The sequence below is a fragment of the Rutidosis leptorrhynchoides genome, chromosome 4, assembly GCF_046630445.1.
Source record: "Rutidosis leptorrhynchoides isolate AG116_Rl617_1_P2 chromosome 4, CSIRO_AGI_Rlap_v1, whole genome shotgun sequence".
NCBI classification, from domain to species: Eukaryota; Viridiplantae; Streptophyta; class Magnoliopsida; order Asterales; family Asteraceae; genus Rutidosis; species Rutidosis leptorrhynchoides.
Genome location: NC_092336.1, coordinates 5,917,889 through 5,938,616, shown reverse-complemented (window position 1 = coordinate 5,938,616; position 20,728 = coordinate 5,917,889). Strand labels below are relative to the sequence as shown.

The window sequence follows — 20,728 nt, the reverse complement described above, 5'->3', positions numbered from 1 at the left end:
TCCATCATGTGAACCATTTTGATATTTCATGGTTCTAATAGACGCATCTAGCGGATGGTCTCATATTTGTATGTTATCAAGCCGTAATATGGCATTTGCAAAGTTTCTTGCACAAATTATTAAATTGAGAACACATTATTCTGATTACACCATTAAAAGGATGAGACTTGATAATGCTGGTGAGTTAACATCTCAAGCATTTAATGATCATTATATATCTACAGGGATTGTTGTTGAACATCCAGTTGCTCATGTGCATACACAAAATTGGTTTAGCTGAATCAATAGATAAACGCTTACAGCTAATAACTAGACAATTGATAATGAGTACAAATCTCTCAATATTTATATGTGGACATGTAAATTTACATGCTGCGACATTAATTCGCATTATACCATGTGGAAGTCGTAAATATTTTCACTTAATACTTGATTTTGGCCAAGAGCCAAATTTTTTCTACCTTAAAACATTGGTTGTGCAGTGTATGTTCCAATTGTATCACCACAACACAATAAAATGGTTCTTCAAAGAAAGATGATAATATATTTTGGATATAAAACATCTTCAATCATAAGATATATTGAACCCATGATGGGTGATGTTTTTACAGCACGTTTTGCTGATTGTCATTTTAATAAAACATTGTTCCCTAGATTAGGGGGAGAAATAAAAATAAAAAATAAAATGATGCTTCATGATGTGAACATCAATTAAGGTATATTGAACTCGCACAAAAGAATGTGAAACGAAAGTTCAAAAATAATGCATATGCAAGAACTTGCAAATTAATTACTTTATGCATTTACAGATATAAAAAAGTGACTAAATCTTATATACCAGCGATAAATGCTCCAGCTCGAACTGAAATTTCAAAAGCTGGCAATAATGTCACTGTTGAGTCTTTGCCGCGAATCAAACGTGGAAGATCAATTGGTTCCGAAGATAAAAATCCTCGAAAAAGAAAATCAGCTGATAATGAGGTAAGAGAAAGTGTTCAAGAAGAACCACAAATCAATATTCCTTCTGCAGAGGATATTGATAAATGTAAATACTAAAATTGCGATAAATTATGCAATATTATGGAACCGAAATGAAACTAAAATCTCTATGAGATATTTTCATATAATGTTACAATGACATCATGAATAAAGATGATGATCTGGAACTAAAATCTGTCATTGAATATACAAAATGGACATGATTGAGCTAAATGGAAAGGAGCAATAAGAGCTGGATTAGAATCGCTCGATAAAAGAAAAGTTTTCGGATCAATCGTTATCACTTTTAAAGATGTGAAACGTATGGGATACAAATGAATTTTTATCCGAAAAGAAATGTGCAAATGAAGTTACAAGGCAAAACTAGACTTGTAACTCAATATTTCCCACAAAGACCAGAAATGAATTAGGAGGAAAAATTATCCTCCTGTAATGGATACAATTACTTATTAGATACTTAATCAACCTGGTAGTTATTTAAATGCATCTCATGAATGTTGTTACTACTTATCTGTATGGATCACTTAATAGTGATATATATGAATATACCTAAAGGGTTAAGGTATCATAAGCATCTAATGTAAAACCCAAGGGAATATATTCCATTAAATCACAAAGATTTCTAAGTGGGTTTATACAAACGGGACGTATGTGGTATAACCGATTAAATGACTACTTGATAAAAAAAAGGGTATAAATATAAACTTATTTTGCACGTATGTTTTATAAAAACAATGTTCGGATATGAGATCGTAGTTGTTTATGTCAATGTTCTTAACATCATATGAACAAATAAAGAGATCTATGAAATCATTCAACTTCTAAAGAATTATTTTGAAATGAAAGATCTTGAAAAAACCAAGTATTACCTTGGATTGCAAATTGAGCATATGCCTAATGGTTTACTTGTACATCAAACAACTTATACCGAAAAGATTTTAAAACATTTTTTTTAAAGACAAACTCATTGTTGTTAGATCACTCAATATTGACACTGATCTATTTCATCCCTGCGAAGATCATGAAAATTTTAACAGATCGGAAGTTCTATATTTTAGTGCAATTGAGGTTCTTATGTATCTTATAGATTATACAAGATCTGACATTTCTTTTGCAGTTAATTTTTTGACAAGGTTCAGCTCAGCCCCTATCAAAAGACATTGGAATGAGATCAAACAAATAGTTTGATACCTTCGGGGAACTACTGATTTATAATTATTTTATTCTAACAACTCGAAACAAGATTTGTTTGGTTATACAGATGCAGATTATTTATCCGATCGACATAAAGCTAAATCTCAAACTGGATATGTATTCCTAAATGGAGGCACCGCAATATCATGACGTTCTCAAAACAAACACTTGTTGCAACATCATCAAATCATGCCGAAGTGATTGCATTACATGAAGCTACTCGGGAATGATTTTAGTTAAGATCAATGATACAAATCATTATTGATTCTTGTGGACTAGAACGCTATAAAAGCGTAACAACTATTTATGCAGATAATACAGCTTACATAATACAAATGAAAGAAGAGTATCAAAAATGACAGAACAAAACATAAATGCTGACGAGGCGCTAAAGCTATAAACGGTCTTAACGGTCATAAGTTTGATGGAAAAGAATGGTATATTGGTAAGGCTCAGAAAAAGACTGAAAGGGAATAGGAACTGAAACAACGGTTTGAACAAACCATGAAGGAGACTGTAGACAAATCACGAGGGCCAAACTTGTACATAAAAGATTTAGATGATACAGTTTCAGATGAAAACCTCAGATTTTTCTCATATACTCAAGATATCGTAAAAGACAACCAGATTAAAATGAGATACGTTCAATCAACAACTCTGCTGATCTTTATACCAAAGCACTGCTAACTGCTATTTTCAGAACACACGTTCATAATATTGGCATGAGGCATGTTCAGAAGATGTAACAACTCAGGCGTTGCCTACTTGAGGGGGAGTCAACTTTATGCTGCACTCTTTTTCCCTTAGCTAAAGTTTTATCCCAATGAGTTTTCTTTAGCAAGGTTTTTAACGAGGCAGTACTAGTTATTCTCTAATAAAATTGTCATCCAAGGGGGAGTGTTATAAAATATCTAGATTGTGTTATAAAATATCTAGATTGGATGTTAATTTTATTATTATTATATTTCTTGCATAGTAATATTTTATACTATAAATAGACATGTATGGTAACCATTTAAGGTGCACCATTTCTCTTGAAATATCAATATCAATATTTCTTCTCTCCTTCTTCTCTCTTTTTCTCTCTTTGTTCTTATAACCATTAAAGGTAGTTATAAGCCTACTGAATTATAACAGTATGTATGTTTTTGGAGTTTATTTAAGTAAAATAACTTCTTACCACATAAATATTACTCCTTTAATATTTTTTTTTTTAACTAAGACGAGTAGCGCAAAATATTTACGGAGTCTTTTAAAACACGATTACTATTAAAACACTTTTTGTTTATCAAAAGAAATTAAAATTAATAGATTTGTCCTTTTTTGAAGTGTTTAACATTTTGTACATTTTTTTTTTTTTTTTTTTAAGTTTTGTGAATTTAGTCTACAACTCGGGAAGCAATTTACGTGAAACCCTTTAGGTCTTGCATATTCTCATGACTAAGAAATTTAGGTCACGATCAAAAATTTCCCGGTCATGATCGGAAAATGCAAATTAGGGACACGCAGATGCATTAGGCTACACACTTTCATCTAACGTGTGGATATGACAAATTTAAAGACAAAATATTACGGAGTATAATTTATTCTGAAAAAGAAAAAAAAGATACTACGATTATTTTCTCTTTATATTATCATATAAAGTCCATCAAAAAAATTAATACCTAAACTATTTATATATTTTTGTAACTAGGGTGATCTGTACACAGCTATTTTCGCATCATATCATACAACACCAATTGTGATTTATGGTATTGTACAATACATTCTCTTAAAGTACCCGTTCTTGTGGCATGGTGGTATATCCAACACCTTGTGTGTTAGATGGGTGTTGAAGGTCTCAAGTTCGAGACCCCTCCCCTAAAATATTTCAGGGTATTTAACCGATTTATGGAGTGACCCCGGAAGGATTTACTGACCCGTATTCTAGGATTTCGATTGGCTCTGTCTGCCACTCGGAATGGTTTAAGGATCGTATCTCTATAATATCTCTGTAATGCGGTTCAGGTTTTTGCCCGAAAGCAAATGTGTACGTGAAAAATGATCGGGTAGGTGTGTCAATTGTCATTCCCCATTACTCCATTAGTAATTCCAAATAATTACCTTTCCAAAAAACCATACATTCTTTTTAAACATATTTTGTGGTATGTAATTAAATTGTACTCGTAGTAGTGTATGGACTATGGAGTATCCTTTTTTTATACTTATCATTATCATTATAATTTTAGAAAGCCCATGTTCGTATAACGCCATTGCTTATGGAAGCAAATGCTACTTGATAGAGAAATGTTTCTAACATATGAATAAATAACCAAATGAAAATATGAAAAAATAATGAGTAAAATTCTTTTCTGGGAAAAGGTTAAAAGAACAAAAGTGGGACCCAAAGAGTGGAGTGGGTGGATATCGAATGAAGCTTGCTAGAAAAGGGATAACCGAGCCCCCACCAATTTACTGATGATGATGTTTGTGGATTCAACATTTCAACGATTATTGTTGCTAAAAACACGGAAACCCCTGCCAAATTCTTAATATGGGTACTTTATATACGTCCAGAATACAACAGAAACTGTTTTGTTGTGATTGGCTAACTTATGCCCATAAAGCATAAGATAAGCTTTAGTTAATACACTCAAAGTTTCCAAAGTTGATTTTTTTTTTTTTTTTTCGAAAATATTAATATATATATATATAAAGATCAAAAAGATCATGTGAAACATACAAACGACAATAATTGAAATTGTAAGGGCTCGCTCTTATCGTCCTACACACAGGACGAGTACAATGATTGAAAGAGAGCGAGCGCGTTGAAAAAGAAATTGAAAATACAAACGTACACACCACCTAACCAACATCTAATACATATATAAAACTGGTCACGTATTTAACACCACAATCGTCACCAATCGGAAGCCGCACAATAAACATGAACGCCGGGCACTCCAGCAGCACCTAACCCGAGACCTGCAAACCAAAGCAACCTCTCGTACTCGAAAATCTCGTATCAACTTCAAAGAGACATACAAGCCCAACGTATAAGATCAAAACTCCGTTCGAGTGGAAAAAAGACCCCGAGAGAACCACTCCAATAAACATCAATTTTCATTTATAGATACATATTTATTACAATTCATATTTATAGATACATCAATTTCCAAAGTTGATATACGAATTCAATTAATAAACTCTTCAATTTCCATTTATAGATACATATTTATTACAATTCATATTATTCATGGTTAGTTTTTACTCGATAAATGTTTCATATCTCATGCACTAAGGACACAAGTTAGATCATCCCTTAACAACAGTGTTAGTTTTTTTAGATGATTTTAAATAAAACTAAGTATTAAAAAAATGATTTTATAATTGACGTTTTCTAAAAATTGAAATTGAACTTCACAAATTAATGTATACTCCTAGCATCAATTTAATGTTGTATTCTCTTGTATAACCCCTAAAGAATAGGGTATTCTCATAGCATATTGTATGAATACCTATTCTTTGCCGATCTCGCCTGTAAACACAGACTAGCCTTGTAGCTGCAGTTGATGTGTGTGTATATTATAAAGGTTAACAACGGATAAAAACAACAAATGAAAATCGATTTAAAAATTAGATAACCATGAAGAAGCATATGCTAGTGCTTCAGTTCAATTGTTATATTCATTTATTATAACTCATTCTGGTCCCAAAGCACCTGATCAATAACATAGTTGAAGTTCAAAAGTCATCTCCTCCAATAGGTTTCAGTAAATTGGCATCAAGGTTCATTAGAATACAGAAGTTGCAATACAACACATTGAATAAACTTTACCAACAGGCAACAGTTGGTCGTTTAAACAAATTTATGAAGGAACAAAACGAACACCCTTAAATGTACCAAACAAACCACTTTTAAGAATAAAGAATCTAGCAGTAGCTAAAAAGGTGAAACAAACTAAAATAATGGACTGAAGAAGTTTAAAGATGAAGACAAGTAATGTAAAGTTATGGCCTGCAAAGTTAGCAGCAAAGCTCATTCTCTACTAAACCTAAACCTAAAAATTTGACTCCCATCCATCCATCCATCATTCCATTCCATTTTGAGTTAATAAAAATCCCAGTAACTTTTGCTCAATTCAACTCGACCCAACACAAAACATAAAAATACAAAAAGTCCTTACTAGGTCAAAAGAATCAAATAAAATGAATCGATGATAGAGCAAATAATTGGTAAATTTGGTTTTTTGGTATAGTGACCTGTTTAAGGCTTCAAGGACGTTATAGGTTGGGATCTATTGAGTGAAGGCTGCTCTAAAGAAAAAGAGAAAAGAAAACCGATCGAACTTTGGCAACAAAAAAATTGTGGGGAGTGGAGCGGAGCGTTTTCATGCGTAATACATGTACAAGCTGTTTGCAGCAGCACAAGCAATTGAGTTTTCGGTTGGATGCCAAGCTAAATGAAGTAACTTTGTTGTGAAATCAAATGAATTTCCATTTGCATCAACCCCGGGGTTATCTCCACCTGTATGCATATTGAATTTTACTCTAAATTAATCGTAGAACAGTTTCTTGTTTCATAGTTGAAGGGGATGTTTAGATGTGTGTTATACACGTCTATTTGCTGTTTATTGTGACTTGAAGTTGTGAGTTGATTAGGGAATCTTAAAATCCCGATAATCAGTTTCATACATACTTTAGGTTGTAACCAAAATGTAAAACTGGCTATGACAAGACTTATGGGTTCTAACTTAGCATATTAAATTACGAGTCAAGTATTTACTTACAAAAAAATATTGTTAAAATATGGAGTGGATAATTTTGCTCATACTTCATATTTGGAGTGGCAAATAAGACCCAAAAAAAAGTAGTGTTAAAATTGCTCTTTTCAAACATATTTAGTGGCAAATTTCCCTTTTAACCTTATATTTAAACTCTTCAAAAAAAATAGTGTCCTTTTTCAGTCGGCTTATCAAATTTAGTTTTTAAACATATTATAGATTTTCCAAAAGCTTGTATAAGTGAATTATATTATCTGTTTAATACAACTTTTCTTCAATAAAATAAAGTCTGTAACAGTCTATTAGTTTAATGTAATTCGATCAAATTTCAATTTTGCTTTTGGGACGTATGCTAGAGTTTGTTATTGTACGGGGTGAAAAGAAAGAAGACGACTAACCTCGTCTAACTGCACGGGTAATGCTGCTTAGGGATCTAGAAGGCCTTGAAGGGGTCTGCACTTGCCTCCTACAAGGTGTTCAACTTATTTTTCAATACACACAAATTACTTATCCATAATAATATTTAGATTAATAATAATTAATAATAATTAATTTAACAAAAGATTATTCTCAGGAATCTTGTTTTAGAATCCTATTACATTTACACATTAGTTACTTAAAATATATCTCGACATTGTTACATACCTCATTGGGTTCTTGCTAGCTTCCAGGGTAGTTGCTTCAGTACTTACCGCATGGCCGCCAAACACACGGAATAAGTTGCTGTAACCACATTGTCTTTACATGTGAGAAGACAGCCAACAAAAACACACATAAAACATTTTTTGTGATAGAACTTGACAAAGATGTTACCTGTAAGAACCAGTTGCTACACGCTGACCATCACCACTCAGACAGCACTCAAATTTATCAAAGATAGAATCATTTTCATACAAATCACACAGCTGGAAATAATCAATTGTACAACATCAGTTAATTTAGTGCTAGAGAAAACTTGGCGAAGTAAAAAATTTGGTCAAAGACAGATGGAAGTATACCCTAGGTCTTAGATGTTCATGGACCTGGAATGTCGAGACTGGACCAGAGTCCATGTTAATGTCCCATAACTGCATCAACAAATAACAATGCTTAAACAAGGTTCACCATTTTTAAATAAAAATGCTTAAACACATGTGTGACAAGTTAAAAATAAAAATAACGAATATAAAAACCACTTCAAGATCATCAGGAACAAGTTGTACATGCTATTTACACAGTTGGTTCGAACACGGTAATATTGCCAAGGTCAAATGCATAAACATGAATGACGGATAATCTATTGATAGTCACCAAATTTTGCAACAGCAAACAATATAAAACAGTTAAACCTTGGTGCGATTATACTGTACTACCTATACAACATATAGATATATGTAAAAAAGTATGTTTGACAACCTGTTGATGGCATAACCTAATTTGAGGTCACATGTGAACTAAACATAGATCTTGAGGATTCAAAAAAGTTTTCATTTGAAAGCGTCTTAGTAGACAATAGGGAATAGAAAAGAATCATAAACCTTAAGGGTCATATAGTCACGGCTTAACAGATATCTTCCATTTCTTCCAAACTTAATATCTGAAATTGATGCTATTATCTCGGTAAAAAATGATCTTGAACCAGGTGCTTCGTGTTCTTCAAACCTATAGAAAATCATTAATGGTTCATCTAACCAATATTTTGTTTAATGTAATCAACACTAAATTTATTAATATATATAAAACAATATTGTTGGAATAACAATTTAACTTCACTTGGTGAAGTGATCTAAAGTGGCAACATTTGAGAACAAATTGTGTAAATTTAGAGTGTTTCAGACAAACTCGGCCCATTTGACCCGTTTGACAGTTGCTGATAAAATACTAGAGGTGTTCGTGACAGTTTAGAGCAGATTTGCCTAATTAAAGGTCAAACAAAAAAAAATCGGTTACTGAATTCTCATAACCGTTCTATTTCGGTTAGATAATGGTCCAGTTTTCCGGTTACAAAAATTTTTGGGTCGATCATGGTTACAAGGTCAAACAAAAAAATCGGTTACTGAATTCTCGTAACCGTTCTATTTCGGTTAGATAATGGTCCAGTTTTTCGGTTACAAAAAATTTTGGGTCGATCATGGTTACGGTTCATCTTTTAAATTTTAAAGTATTCATTTGGGTGATTTCAAAACTCATTCATATCAACACAAATTATCAAAAGGCCGAAGTCTGATATGGGCCTAGGTCTGTTGGGATTTATTTAGTATTCAGGGTTTCCTTATAATTCATAGATAGTAGATAGATTGATAATACATAATAACCTGTGGGGTTTTCATTGTCCAAATCCTAGAACTTAAAAAAATGTAGTATGGACCATATATATTTAAAATATGAAATCCGGACAGGAACGATAACACGTAACGTACTAGAAATTGAAAACAAAGAATAAAAAATATTACAGTTGCAATGGTTGAAAGACTCTTCAACAGGTTTTAAAAGTATAATATAGGAATATAGTACACAATGTTATAAAGTGAATAGACATTTAAAATGATATCTATCGGTTCAATTAGGTTATATCTGTTTTAGCAACACCATCAGCATAACCAAACCAAAACTTTTGGGTTCTATAATTTCCAAAACCATTCCAGTCAGTTTTCATATTGGTTCATTATAATTTGGTCTGTAGTTAAAGTTATTTCGATTAATTCGGTTAGTGGTTCGATTTCAGCACACCCATAGAAAATACAACCGAAATTGACAAATCTTAAGACAAATAGGTCAAAGATGTCGCTTTTAGTTAGGGATTAATGAATTATGCATACTACCACAAAGAAGAAATAAACTAGAATGAAAGTAATAGGTAATGCCTCCAAAAGACTTACAATTTAGAATGCTTATCACAAAGAGCAGATTGGCGTAAATCAATAAGGCGAATAGATCCTTTCGAACTACTATAAGCTAGTGTATGGCAATGGTTGGGATGAAACTCAGCTGATGTAATCACCTCTGCAACAAAGCGGAATCATAGTCAAGTCTCACAAACACATAATCAACAAACCCCAACTGCTTGTGGAAAAGGAAAGTAAATCATCAAAATATAATATGAAAAACTAGCTCACTAAATTATTAAAAGAGAAATATCACAACAAGAGGATTCAGTTGTGAAGGAATTAATTACCAAAAAGGCACAAAAGAACATTACTAAGAGGGTACTTTTTATTTATAAAGAGCTACAAAGAATATGCAGTTTCAAATTGGAACGTGTTTATTAGACTTGAGTTTTTGAGATATTACCAGATTTCATGTTGAAAACACAAAGTATAAGTAAAAAAATGGGCATTCATAAAGAATATGCAGTTTTAAAATTGGTACATGTTTTTTTAGATAATGCCTTAAAATCTGTTTTGATAACATAACCGCAAACACCCTCTAAGACCAAACAGAAGTAAGTAATAGTTGGAGGCAGAATATGGGCAAGACAAGTGGATTGGGTAACAGGTTAACTACAGGTATGTATGATGCTGATAAAATAGCCAATCCACACATAAACTAGCCCTCTAAATTTAGTTGCATTGATAACCAAGAAACTAATCGAAATATGTATGATGCTGATAAAATCTAGATTGCAGAGTTTAACGGAAGTGATTGTAAACTCAATAACTACTAAATTGTTGTACCAGTGAGGTCTTCCATGTTTGTAGGCTTGACATCCACAATGTTGAAACTCTGGTTGCTGATTTCCAAATTCCAAAGGTTTATCCGAAGATCGTCAGCAGAGATGAATGTTTCGCCATCACTAATGCATACAAGGAGGAGATATCAGAAGACAATTAAGAAAGCAGACTATACTAATATAATAGCAAGATGAATCATTGCTTGAACACAAATTGATTATGTATCCAAGATATTAGCAAACAAAGAATGCCTGGAAATTCTCAAATATCGACAAGGCATTATAAATAACGAAAGTTAATTACTAAATAAAATATAAACAGAACCATCACCAAAGTAAACCTAAACCTATCTGTAGTTGGCGTATGAGGCATAAGTAACAGTAGTAATGATACATAATCCCTGAGCGTGAGAAAATGATTTTTCAACCAATATATACATCACCTAAATGTAAAATCATTTTTGTAACCTTGTAAGGCCTCATAAATCAATAATATGTAGACTAATATTATTTCAAGGCATGTAAACATGTTTATAGAAATGAGTTTAAATGACAAAAGCTTGCAGAAAAAGAAGACTCAAACCTGTTATTCGAGATGGAATTGATATGATAGTCGTGAGCATGAGCATACACTCTTCTACATCGTGCAACTAGGTTGGTCTCACTGCTAGTTACCTACAAATTAAGCTTCGGGTGTTACAGTGGTGTAAAAGAACAGAGCAAAGCACAACATGAAAATAAACAATGTCATGATTACGTACAGCAACCATGAAGGCTTCTGTGAAGATATTAGTTTCAACCAATAGTAGCAAAGTAAAATCATGTTACAATCAATCACAGTATCATGAAATTGTATCACAAGTTTGGTTTAAACTGACATGCAGAAATTAGTTTCTATGATATTTTTATTTCAACTGCAGAAATGCATGATCATCAGGAACCATCCTCGTATGACCATGGTCCACGAGTGAAACTAGACCTTAAAGGAGGAAATCTGGGTGGGTCAACCAGGTAAGATAACAGATAAACACAATTGCTTTTTATTAAAGATTAAAGCAGATCTGGTTTCTTAATAACACTTATTGGTCCTATCTTTTGAACTCCATAAATTATAAATAATTACCGTGGTAAATATGATTACTAAACTATATCGTGACAAAAATAATTAAACTTCTTTTTTAATGAGTTCTAAAAAGTCTAAAACAATAGATTTATTTCGGGTTATGAGTTTCAACCTGTTGATTCACTTGACCGATTATCTTTTAGTTGAATATTGTAATTTAATCCATTAGACCCATTACAGATTACAGATAGAAGATAAACCAAATCCTTATTTGTGTATTAATTGGTTGAAATTACTATTTGTAGCAGACATGCACCTTTTTACAAGTAGCATTTATGCATAGTGTATTATATAGTCCACCGCAACAATTCATGCACAGATAAGATTAGAGGTTCTAGATAAAAGACAAGAGAGGTGTTGAAATAACGAGAAAACTGCACACACACACACACACACACACACATGTATATAAGGTAAAGGTACAACTACCACTGGTAAACGGAGTGATGGGATGCCCCCTGCTGGAAACAATAAGTCATTGCTTAAACTTGTGTAACCACCATTTGCAAGATGCGGCTTATGGGTAGAAGTAACAATAGTACTACTAACGTTGCCATTTCCAGCTGCTTTAGAAGGCTCCATGCTCATCTCAGCAATTTTCTTGATCTTCTTCTCTTGGACCTGGGCGAGTTGATATAAGTTTTACAACTTCAACAAGACATACAAGACAGGTCCAATACATGACTTGCTATTGTAAATATAAATAAGAAGGCAAGGCTAGACCAGGATCAGCAACAAATCAATCGAGGTTTTCTTTTTCAAGTATGAACTCAGAACAAAAACTTTTTTAACCAAATGCTGTCTTATTATATCTGATGTTACAAGTATATTAGTAATAGAAATAAAATCTACACACCTTACAAAAACAAATAACTAATGATCACAACCGTCACTGTCCCAAAATGTTCTGCAAGTGACCATAGAATCCAGTTAATTCCATGTATACTACAAAGTAGGATATTTCCGAGACAGCGACATGACAAGTAGAATAACATTACATGATATACTGCAATAGACTCTTCTTCTATCTCTTATCCTATCGACAAGGTTATTTCTATTGACTTCTCTATATAATTATTGTTTTCAAAACTGTAAAGCTACAGCAAGGTGAAGTTGAAGAACACCAGGCTCTTTCCATCACCTATCAGCATAAAGAACGCAAGTAAAAGATGAGTTACAGTAGCTACCTTCCAGTATTTTATGGTTTTATCATTAGTAGACAGAAGAAAGAGGGCCCCGTTGGCTGTTTGGCACCATCTGATTTTGTTAATTTTCTCCTCAATCTCTAAACTCTTCAAATAATCGAACTGGAAGCAGAAGATGAAAATGAACGAATATAAACATAAGTGATATCTGGCACGGTAGCAAAAAAATAGAGAATAATGAAGAAATAAACAACTCAACGAAAAGGCAAGAGAAGAAACCTCGGGTTCATGACTCTGGAACTCAGTTTTGTAGCGGAATTCTGGATGCCTACTAATTGCGTAATCAGTCTTTTCTAAATTCCTTCTATTTCCACCATGCTACACAACCAAACAAAAAAAAAAACTGTGAGAAACAGATGAACTTGATACCATAAAAAACAACAAAAGCAGACATGGAGGACACCTAAAACAGGCTTAACAGAATATAATATATGTGAAATCTGGTATAACTGACCTCCTTTTTATCAGTCCTCTCAAATAATACTACCCTGCCCCCACGATCACCAGTAGCAAGATGGTCGCCACTTCTATCAAACTCAATCGCCGAGATAATATCAACTGCGGATAATCACAAATTCATCACTAGACTATAATATAATGCATAACAAGCAGAACAATACCATAAAAATTAAAGCTTACATTTGCCAATATAAGGTGGACAATCATAAATGTAGATAAGCTAGAGGCGAAAAGAGGTTGAGACATAGGTGCTTCACTTAAGTCACAATTAAAACCACAATGGTATACAAAAGCTTTTTAAGAAGCCTTTAGTTGGATTAATATCACAATGACCATGCTTTTTTTCTGATAAATTACAGTCAGTTAGGAGTGGGGGGTAATCGACATAAAAGATAACACGTCTTTGATGTTTCTCTGATACTATTTTATATGCAAGCAGATAGAGAAAGTTTATAAATTTAGAAATCTGAAATCTAATACTTGTATAAAAGAAACAAATAAATGCAACGAAAGTTACATGATTGCAAATATTATCATTTACAGAGTATTTGATACTGTATATGAATACCTTCGAAAATCATCAACAACTCAATAAGACAAACCAATGAAAGAAATCCTTTAAACTTTAAAGTTACGTTAATAGCATTTTCATAATTATCAAAGTCCAAACATCATGTAACTGTCATCATCTTCCAGCATCTTAGCAACCAGAATAAACTTAACATCATATATGCTTAAATAAACTTTTTGACTTCAAAAGTTATCATGCCCCAAAATTTCATTGACGAATAACTTACTAAGTATATTTTGACTAATGACGTAGAAAAAGTTTCAAGCTTTTTAGTGCATGTATGAAACGTCCAATTGGAACAAGCATCAATAGCACGTGATTCTAGTTCCTCCTACAAACAAAGTAATGCTACGCAATGGCATGAATTACTTGTAATGGATTTAGAAACAAACACCATTTCACGAGTTGACATTACCATAATCAGTATAAAAAGGAAAATACTATTAATATCACCACCTATCAAATCCATACAACCAATGGAAACACCAAAGATACTAACCAATAACCTATCAAGAAAAACACATAAAGACCATCCCTAAAATATATGCAAATAGCAAACTGGCACCACTAAGAAAACCCACTATATTTTTTTCTCAATACCGTGGACTTCAATTCTAGCACCTTTTGCCACAATGGGATTAGTCCGTCCCATCACATAGAGGGTATTCGGTGCAGGTTTTTTACAGGCATCTGACTCTTACGTGGTGGGTTTGGTGGGTATCTATAGGAAACGCAGGGTTTGAGTGTCCCTGCCAATATACACCTTTGAAAAAAAAAAAATTCTTGCATGCCTCTGCTGGATTTTGCTTCCATAATCCCCATGTAGCCTTAAATTTCTTTCATCTATGAACAAACCAGAAATGTGAAAGGATTTGAACTTCATCGCAAATAACCTTACAACCAATAACCCTAGCATTTCACACACCTTTACTGTGAATATAGCTGACTAAAACTTTGGGTAACTTGTGAGCTGACATCAGCTAGATAGGACATTATAAACTCCTCCTTCCTATGCATATCCACACCTAAGAAACTATACACAGGTGACATCATATAGTTTCTTATTACTGGTGCCAACCTCATCAAAGTCTTCGACATTAGTTAATCACTACACAAGTGTAAGTTTCTCATCTCCATTGTTTTGGTTTAACAACAACAAAAAGTACCACTGTCTAAGTGTCTATAGAAAGATTTCCAGAATCTCCATTGATTCATAATGAAGATTCAAATACTACTTCTATGCATACTTAATCCAAACACTAACCGCATACGTATACGGTATATGTATGATCCAGATATATTTATATTTATATATAAATATAACTGTGAATAATAAATATTAAATATGAATTTACTTGTGTGTATATATATATACATTAATAATTCAGCTAACTTACCTTCCTGAACTTCTTCACCGGCGGTACGTTCACCAAACACCTGAGAGAATTTCCAGTCAAGTGGAAGTGGTGGACCGTCGGGAGCTGCCGCCACATCTCCGCCATCGCCACCGTTCATTTCTTCTTCTCTTTTTTTATTAAAGTTAATTAACCGATAAATCAATTTAAGCTAAAATTTAATTCAACAACAGAAATATCAACCGATCGTTTATCAAATTATCATATTCTTCACGAACGTATCTTCTAAAATCCTCAGTTAATTCCATTAGGAAACAAAATTAAAAGCGATCGCGCTTTCAAATTCATTCATTCATTCATTCATTCATCGATTCGATTATCAATTCGTCATCGATTTCATCATCCACAATAACAGCACCAATAAATCACACACAACTTTCTCTCGGTAATACAATTATTTTCGTTTACAGATTTTGCCCTCCAAATACACACACAAAAACATACAGAAAATCACACACAACTTTCTCTCTCAGTACACAATTTTTTTTCCTCTTTTCTAATTTCTGTAATTTATTATGATAAAGTCACGAAGGACGGATGTTGGTTAGATCACCAATAGAATTGTATCCAATAATATGGACACGTGAATATTTTTAATTGGTCGATGACTATTTTTACTGACAGGCTGTGAGTTTAGTCGAGAGTTAATAAACTATAGTTGTTGAAGACTGTATACGATCGGGCTGAGTTAGTGAGGCGGCTCCGTTGTATGTTTATGTAAAGACACTTCTACCCTCGCCTTTTTGATCTTGATGTAGTTTTATATTGTGTTTTGTTCAGATGGGATAAGGATGTTTGTTAGATTATGAGTTATTTATTCCAATTTCCAACCCTTCTGGTTATTTGATCAAAGGTGATTTATATAAGTAAACTGTTTTTTAAAGTGGACTGCCCATCCCTTGGGGCCCAACAAAATATCAAATCCACGTATATGATACATGATACATGATACATGATACATGATACATGATACTTTAGCTTTATCAGGTTTAATACAAATCGATAAATGATCTTTATTGTCCGAAGAGTTCCGCTTAAATGTAGAGGCGAATTGTGTGAGTGTGTGTGGGGGGGGGGGGGGGGGGGGGGTGGGGGTAGGGGGGGGGGGGACAAATGTATGTAACTCTGGTTACAAACGGAGGGCGATTTAGGGATGTTTATGTATAATTTTTATAAAATTAGATATAAATGTTTATTAGTGGGTACACTTGGTGAATTCATTAGGTTGTAAGCAAAATGTACATCTAATATAAATACACTCATAATAGTTAGTAGTGAAATGATGAAAGTTTTCTCTTCAATTTTCTGCGATTAGTTGCTAAGCAATTCAGGTCCCGCGATTAGTTGTCAAACAATCCGGGTAGGAGTTTCCTTCTAGCGTGTGTGGGTGCAAATGATGAGTGTCGTTGAAATAAATGATCCGTTGATACAAATTCGCCGTTAAAAAGAAATGTACATGTAATATAAATACAGTTATAATAGTTAGTAGTGAAATGATCCGTGCAACCACGTGTTTGTTTAAACGAAACAGTTTAATAATATGTTTTAGGTATTAAATGAATATAAATGCTAAAATCATTTAGTTTAATGACCCGTAGAACCAAAAATTCCGACTAAGAAACTTGTCGTTATTTTTACAAACATATTGATATATACTTAATTTAGACAGAATAAATGGACTACATTTATTCTCCCACGACCATCTTTCAATTTTCATCACAATTATTATTTTCCTTGTTATAAAAACCTACATTTCAATCTTTTATTGAGACATTATATCGCAATGTAACGTAATTAATCCCGTAAAGAGAATCCATATTTAGGGGGGGACTTTCTCTACTCTTGTGAGTGTTTCACTCGGGGTGGAGAAATGATTTCTCTTTATTCTAGGATAGAGGAAGGATTGTCTACGTCTCACCTCCCCCATACCTCACACATGTGAGATTGGGCCTGTTGTTTTATAATTTAATAATAAAGTTTATTTTAAAAAATGTGTATTTATATTTTTAATAATAATTATTAGTAATAACAAATTACTCTTGAAAATTTTACAAAAATTAAAATACAATTATTATATAAAGGTTGTACATTATGCTTCACAGTTTGTACATATGTTCATAAGTTATTTTGTAAAAGATTGTATAATTTGTTTTAACGTTTGTACATATGGTCATGAGGTGTCTTATTATAAGGTTGTACATAATGCTTCAAATATTGTACATATAGTTATAGGGGTGTTTTACCATAGGATTGTACATAATGCTATATTGTATATATGGTTGTGGGGTGTTTTCTTATAAGGTTGTACATAGTGTTTTATATATTATACAATTAACATGTTAATATTTTTATTAAATATAATTAATTATTTTTAATGACATCATCATGGGAGGTTTAAATTTAGTTTATTTATTTTTGAATTTTTTTAAGCTTGAATAATTATTATTTATGAAATCATTATTTTAGAGATTTATATGAGATTATAGATTGTGTATGTATATATATATATATATATATATATATATATATATATATATATATATATATATATATATATATATATATATATATATATATATATATATATATATATATATATATATATATATATATATATATTTATGTATTTGTACATATACTTTTGGGTGTTAATGAGTATATCTATATCTATGTCACGTATAAAAATTTTCATTTATATCCATGTTGTTGTCTTATGATTATCGATATCTTTTTTTTGAAAGGCAATAGTTGGCATCGAATACTCTCATTTGCTACGCACATACGCGCTTTCGGTCGGAATCCCGAACCATATTACAAGGATCCGAACCTTAAACCATCCAGATGGGCATGCGAGTCGGACCTGGATCATTAATATGGTCGATAAAACCTCCCGTAGGGCAACCCGACTTAAGGCATACTATTATATTATACAGAGCCGGTCCCGAGAATTTGAGTGCCCCGAGCGAGGCGAAAAAAGGGGCCATAACGAATAATATAAACTACTAAAAGAAATGACAATTAACGTCATATCAATAAGAATAAAGAATATAACATTAGAATTACATGTCGTAATAGTTAACCAAATCTCCTAGCATTCTTGGTAGCAAATTGTTTAATCAACAATTTTTGAGTTTTTTTAGCAAAGAAAAGAGTGGAGAGGAAAGGGTTTAAGGGGTAATACACGAGCTTTTTATATTCTCGATTTTTTTTTTTTTTTTTTGGTGGAAATGAATGGAGTGGAAAGAAAATGGGAACACAAGGATGGAAAGGGAAGTAACATAAAAATATTTTATTGTATTCTTGAGTTTAAAGGGAACTAAAAAAAAGGAAATGAAAACAATTATCATCACCATTACCACTACCACTACCATTATAAATAAAAAGAAAAAGTGATACAAATATGCTTTTTGCAATATGAAGTTAAAGTGGCATGGCAATTAACAGTGTTTTGAGGATGAGTGAATATATTTTCGTGTTAACAGTTCGATGTGGGATAATAAATTTTCTTGTTCATATTATTATGACTGCTACGGAGTATATGCCTCCAATCCTAGTACTTTATTATTTTTGTCAAAAGCAAAAGTGGACTCCTCCTTCAAAATTTGCAGGTCACAAATACAAAGTAAAAAACCTCTTATATATTCACTGTGAATATATAAGAGGTTTTTTACTTTGTATTTGTGACCTGCAAATTTTGAAGGAGGAGTCCACTTTTGCTTTTGACAAAAATAATAAAGTACTAGGATTGGAGGCATATACTCCGTAGCAGTCATAATAATATGAACAAGAAAATTTATTATCCCACATCGAACTGTTAACACGAAAATATATTGTATAAAGTCAAAGACCGTGAAGTATAAAACAATATGATCTAAGGATGGGCCTTTCTCTCGAGCATGGGCTGTCTTTTCATTTCTAAATTGGGTTTAGTAATAATATTAACAATAATAATTAAATTTTCGTGTATGAAAATATTGGGCTCCTAAATTTATTGGGCCCTGTGCGGATGTGCATTTTGCACCCCCATTGGACCGGCCCTTATATTATATATTATATAAATATACTATTAGGCTCGCGTATATTGGTATATTGGTATATTGGTCGTTTCATGCTAGAAAACTGTTTTACATATAACATTTTTAGTGTATATATATAAATATCATGAAATTTTAACATGAAACAATGACAATTTAATCAAGTGGTTTGGAGCTAACATGTTGTTCAAGTTGGTGGAGGATGAAAACTACTTTGAACTATTTTTGGAGTGTGTTTCTTCCACTTATTTTTTCTTTCTTACTTTACTCAAACAAATTAAGACTTTATTTTTATGTACTCATTTTTTTCACTTTTAAACATGCATATTTACAAAATATATACTATGGATTATTTTCACTATTCTATTTTTGTTAATTATATTGAAAATTTATATATATTTTATAGGTATTAATATTAATATTGATCAAAATGATTAAATAATATTTTAAAGTTATTTTAATAATCTGATGCTTGGGATAATTCTCACACACTCTTTTTTGATCCTCACACACCAATTTACTTGAACTACCCCTAATAATAGGGTAAAAGGTGTGTGAAGATAAAAAGAAATGGTGTGTTAGAATCATCCCTTATTTAAATTATATCAAATTAATTGTTCGTAACCGCCTATATTTCATTGCCGCAGCAAGTCGCTACCAGCCTCAAATACTCATTCATATCCAATTAGATCATTTAAGAACTATTTGTGCATTTGGACTATATCTCACTGTAAACATGACAAAAGATTTCAAAATCAGGGGTGATTTTTCAATCTCCTCTTCTTCAGCGATATTAAACACAACGGAAACATGGCCGGTGTTCATTGGCATTACATTACCGTTCATTTTTAATCGAAAACTCCGGCAACACCTCCGATCAGTTTAGTCACATCACTTACACAACTCACCTTTTAATTGATGGCGATTCCGGTGCATCGTTATTAGCGTGCAGTGGTGATGATGGGCCGCCGGTGGCGCCTGCGGTGACTTTTCCGTCGGAAAAGTAAGCGTCAACCCTGTTCTTCTTCTTATTTACATTAATTTTGTTTTCTCCGAACAAATTTTGATTGTCGTTAATATTCCTTTATTTAATGATAATGATAAACATATAACAGAAATAAGTAGTATATAAATAAATGATCAAATTGTGAGGAGTTTGATATATCACTACTACTACCCAGACTAATGTATTGTATTACTATTAATATTCCAGTTAAAACATGTTTAATCTATCTTTTAAATGACACATTTCGAGACACTAAATCATTAATTCAACTAGTTACTCTAGCTCAAATAAGACATAGTTCCTTTTTAGA

The 20,728-nt window shown here is 32.4% G+C and overlaps 1 protein-coding gene across 2 annotated transcripts; it reads right to left on the bottom strand.

Annotated features, from left to right (window-relative positions):
- Positions 1–5,932: 5,932 nt before the first annotated feature.
- LOC139904391 (serine/threonine protein phosphatase 2A 55 kDa regulatory subunit B beta isoform-like) lies at positions 5,933–16,085 on the bottom strand. 2 transcript variants are annotated; one of them, XM_071886328.1, is made up of 14 exons: positions 15,361–16,085; positions 13,388–13,491; positions 13,153–13,251; positions 12,916–13,035; positions 12,155–12,349; positions 11,189–11,280; positions 10,610–10,728; positions 9,815–9,938; positions 8,474–8,597; positions 7,955–8,023; positions 7,770–7,861; positions 7,602–7,679; positions 7,355–7,422; positions 5,933–6,700 (listed from the first exon to the last, which is right to left on the bottom strand). In XM_071886328.1, exons 1-14 carry the CDS (start codon positions 15,476–15,478, stop codon positions 6,564–6,566), a joined length of 1,539 nt encoding a protein of 512 aa, XP_071742429.1. In that variant the 5' UTR covers positions 15,479–16,085; the 3' UTR covers positions 5,933–6,563. The 2 variants fall into 2 exon arrangements, with proteins under 2 accessions (XP_071742429.1, XP_071742430.1); XM_071886329.1 differs by having other exon boundaries at positions 12,158–12,349.
- Positions 16,086–20,728: the final 4,643 nt, after the last annotated feature.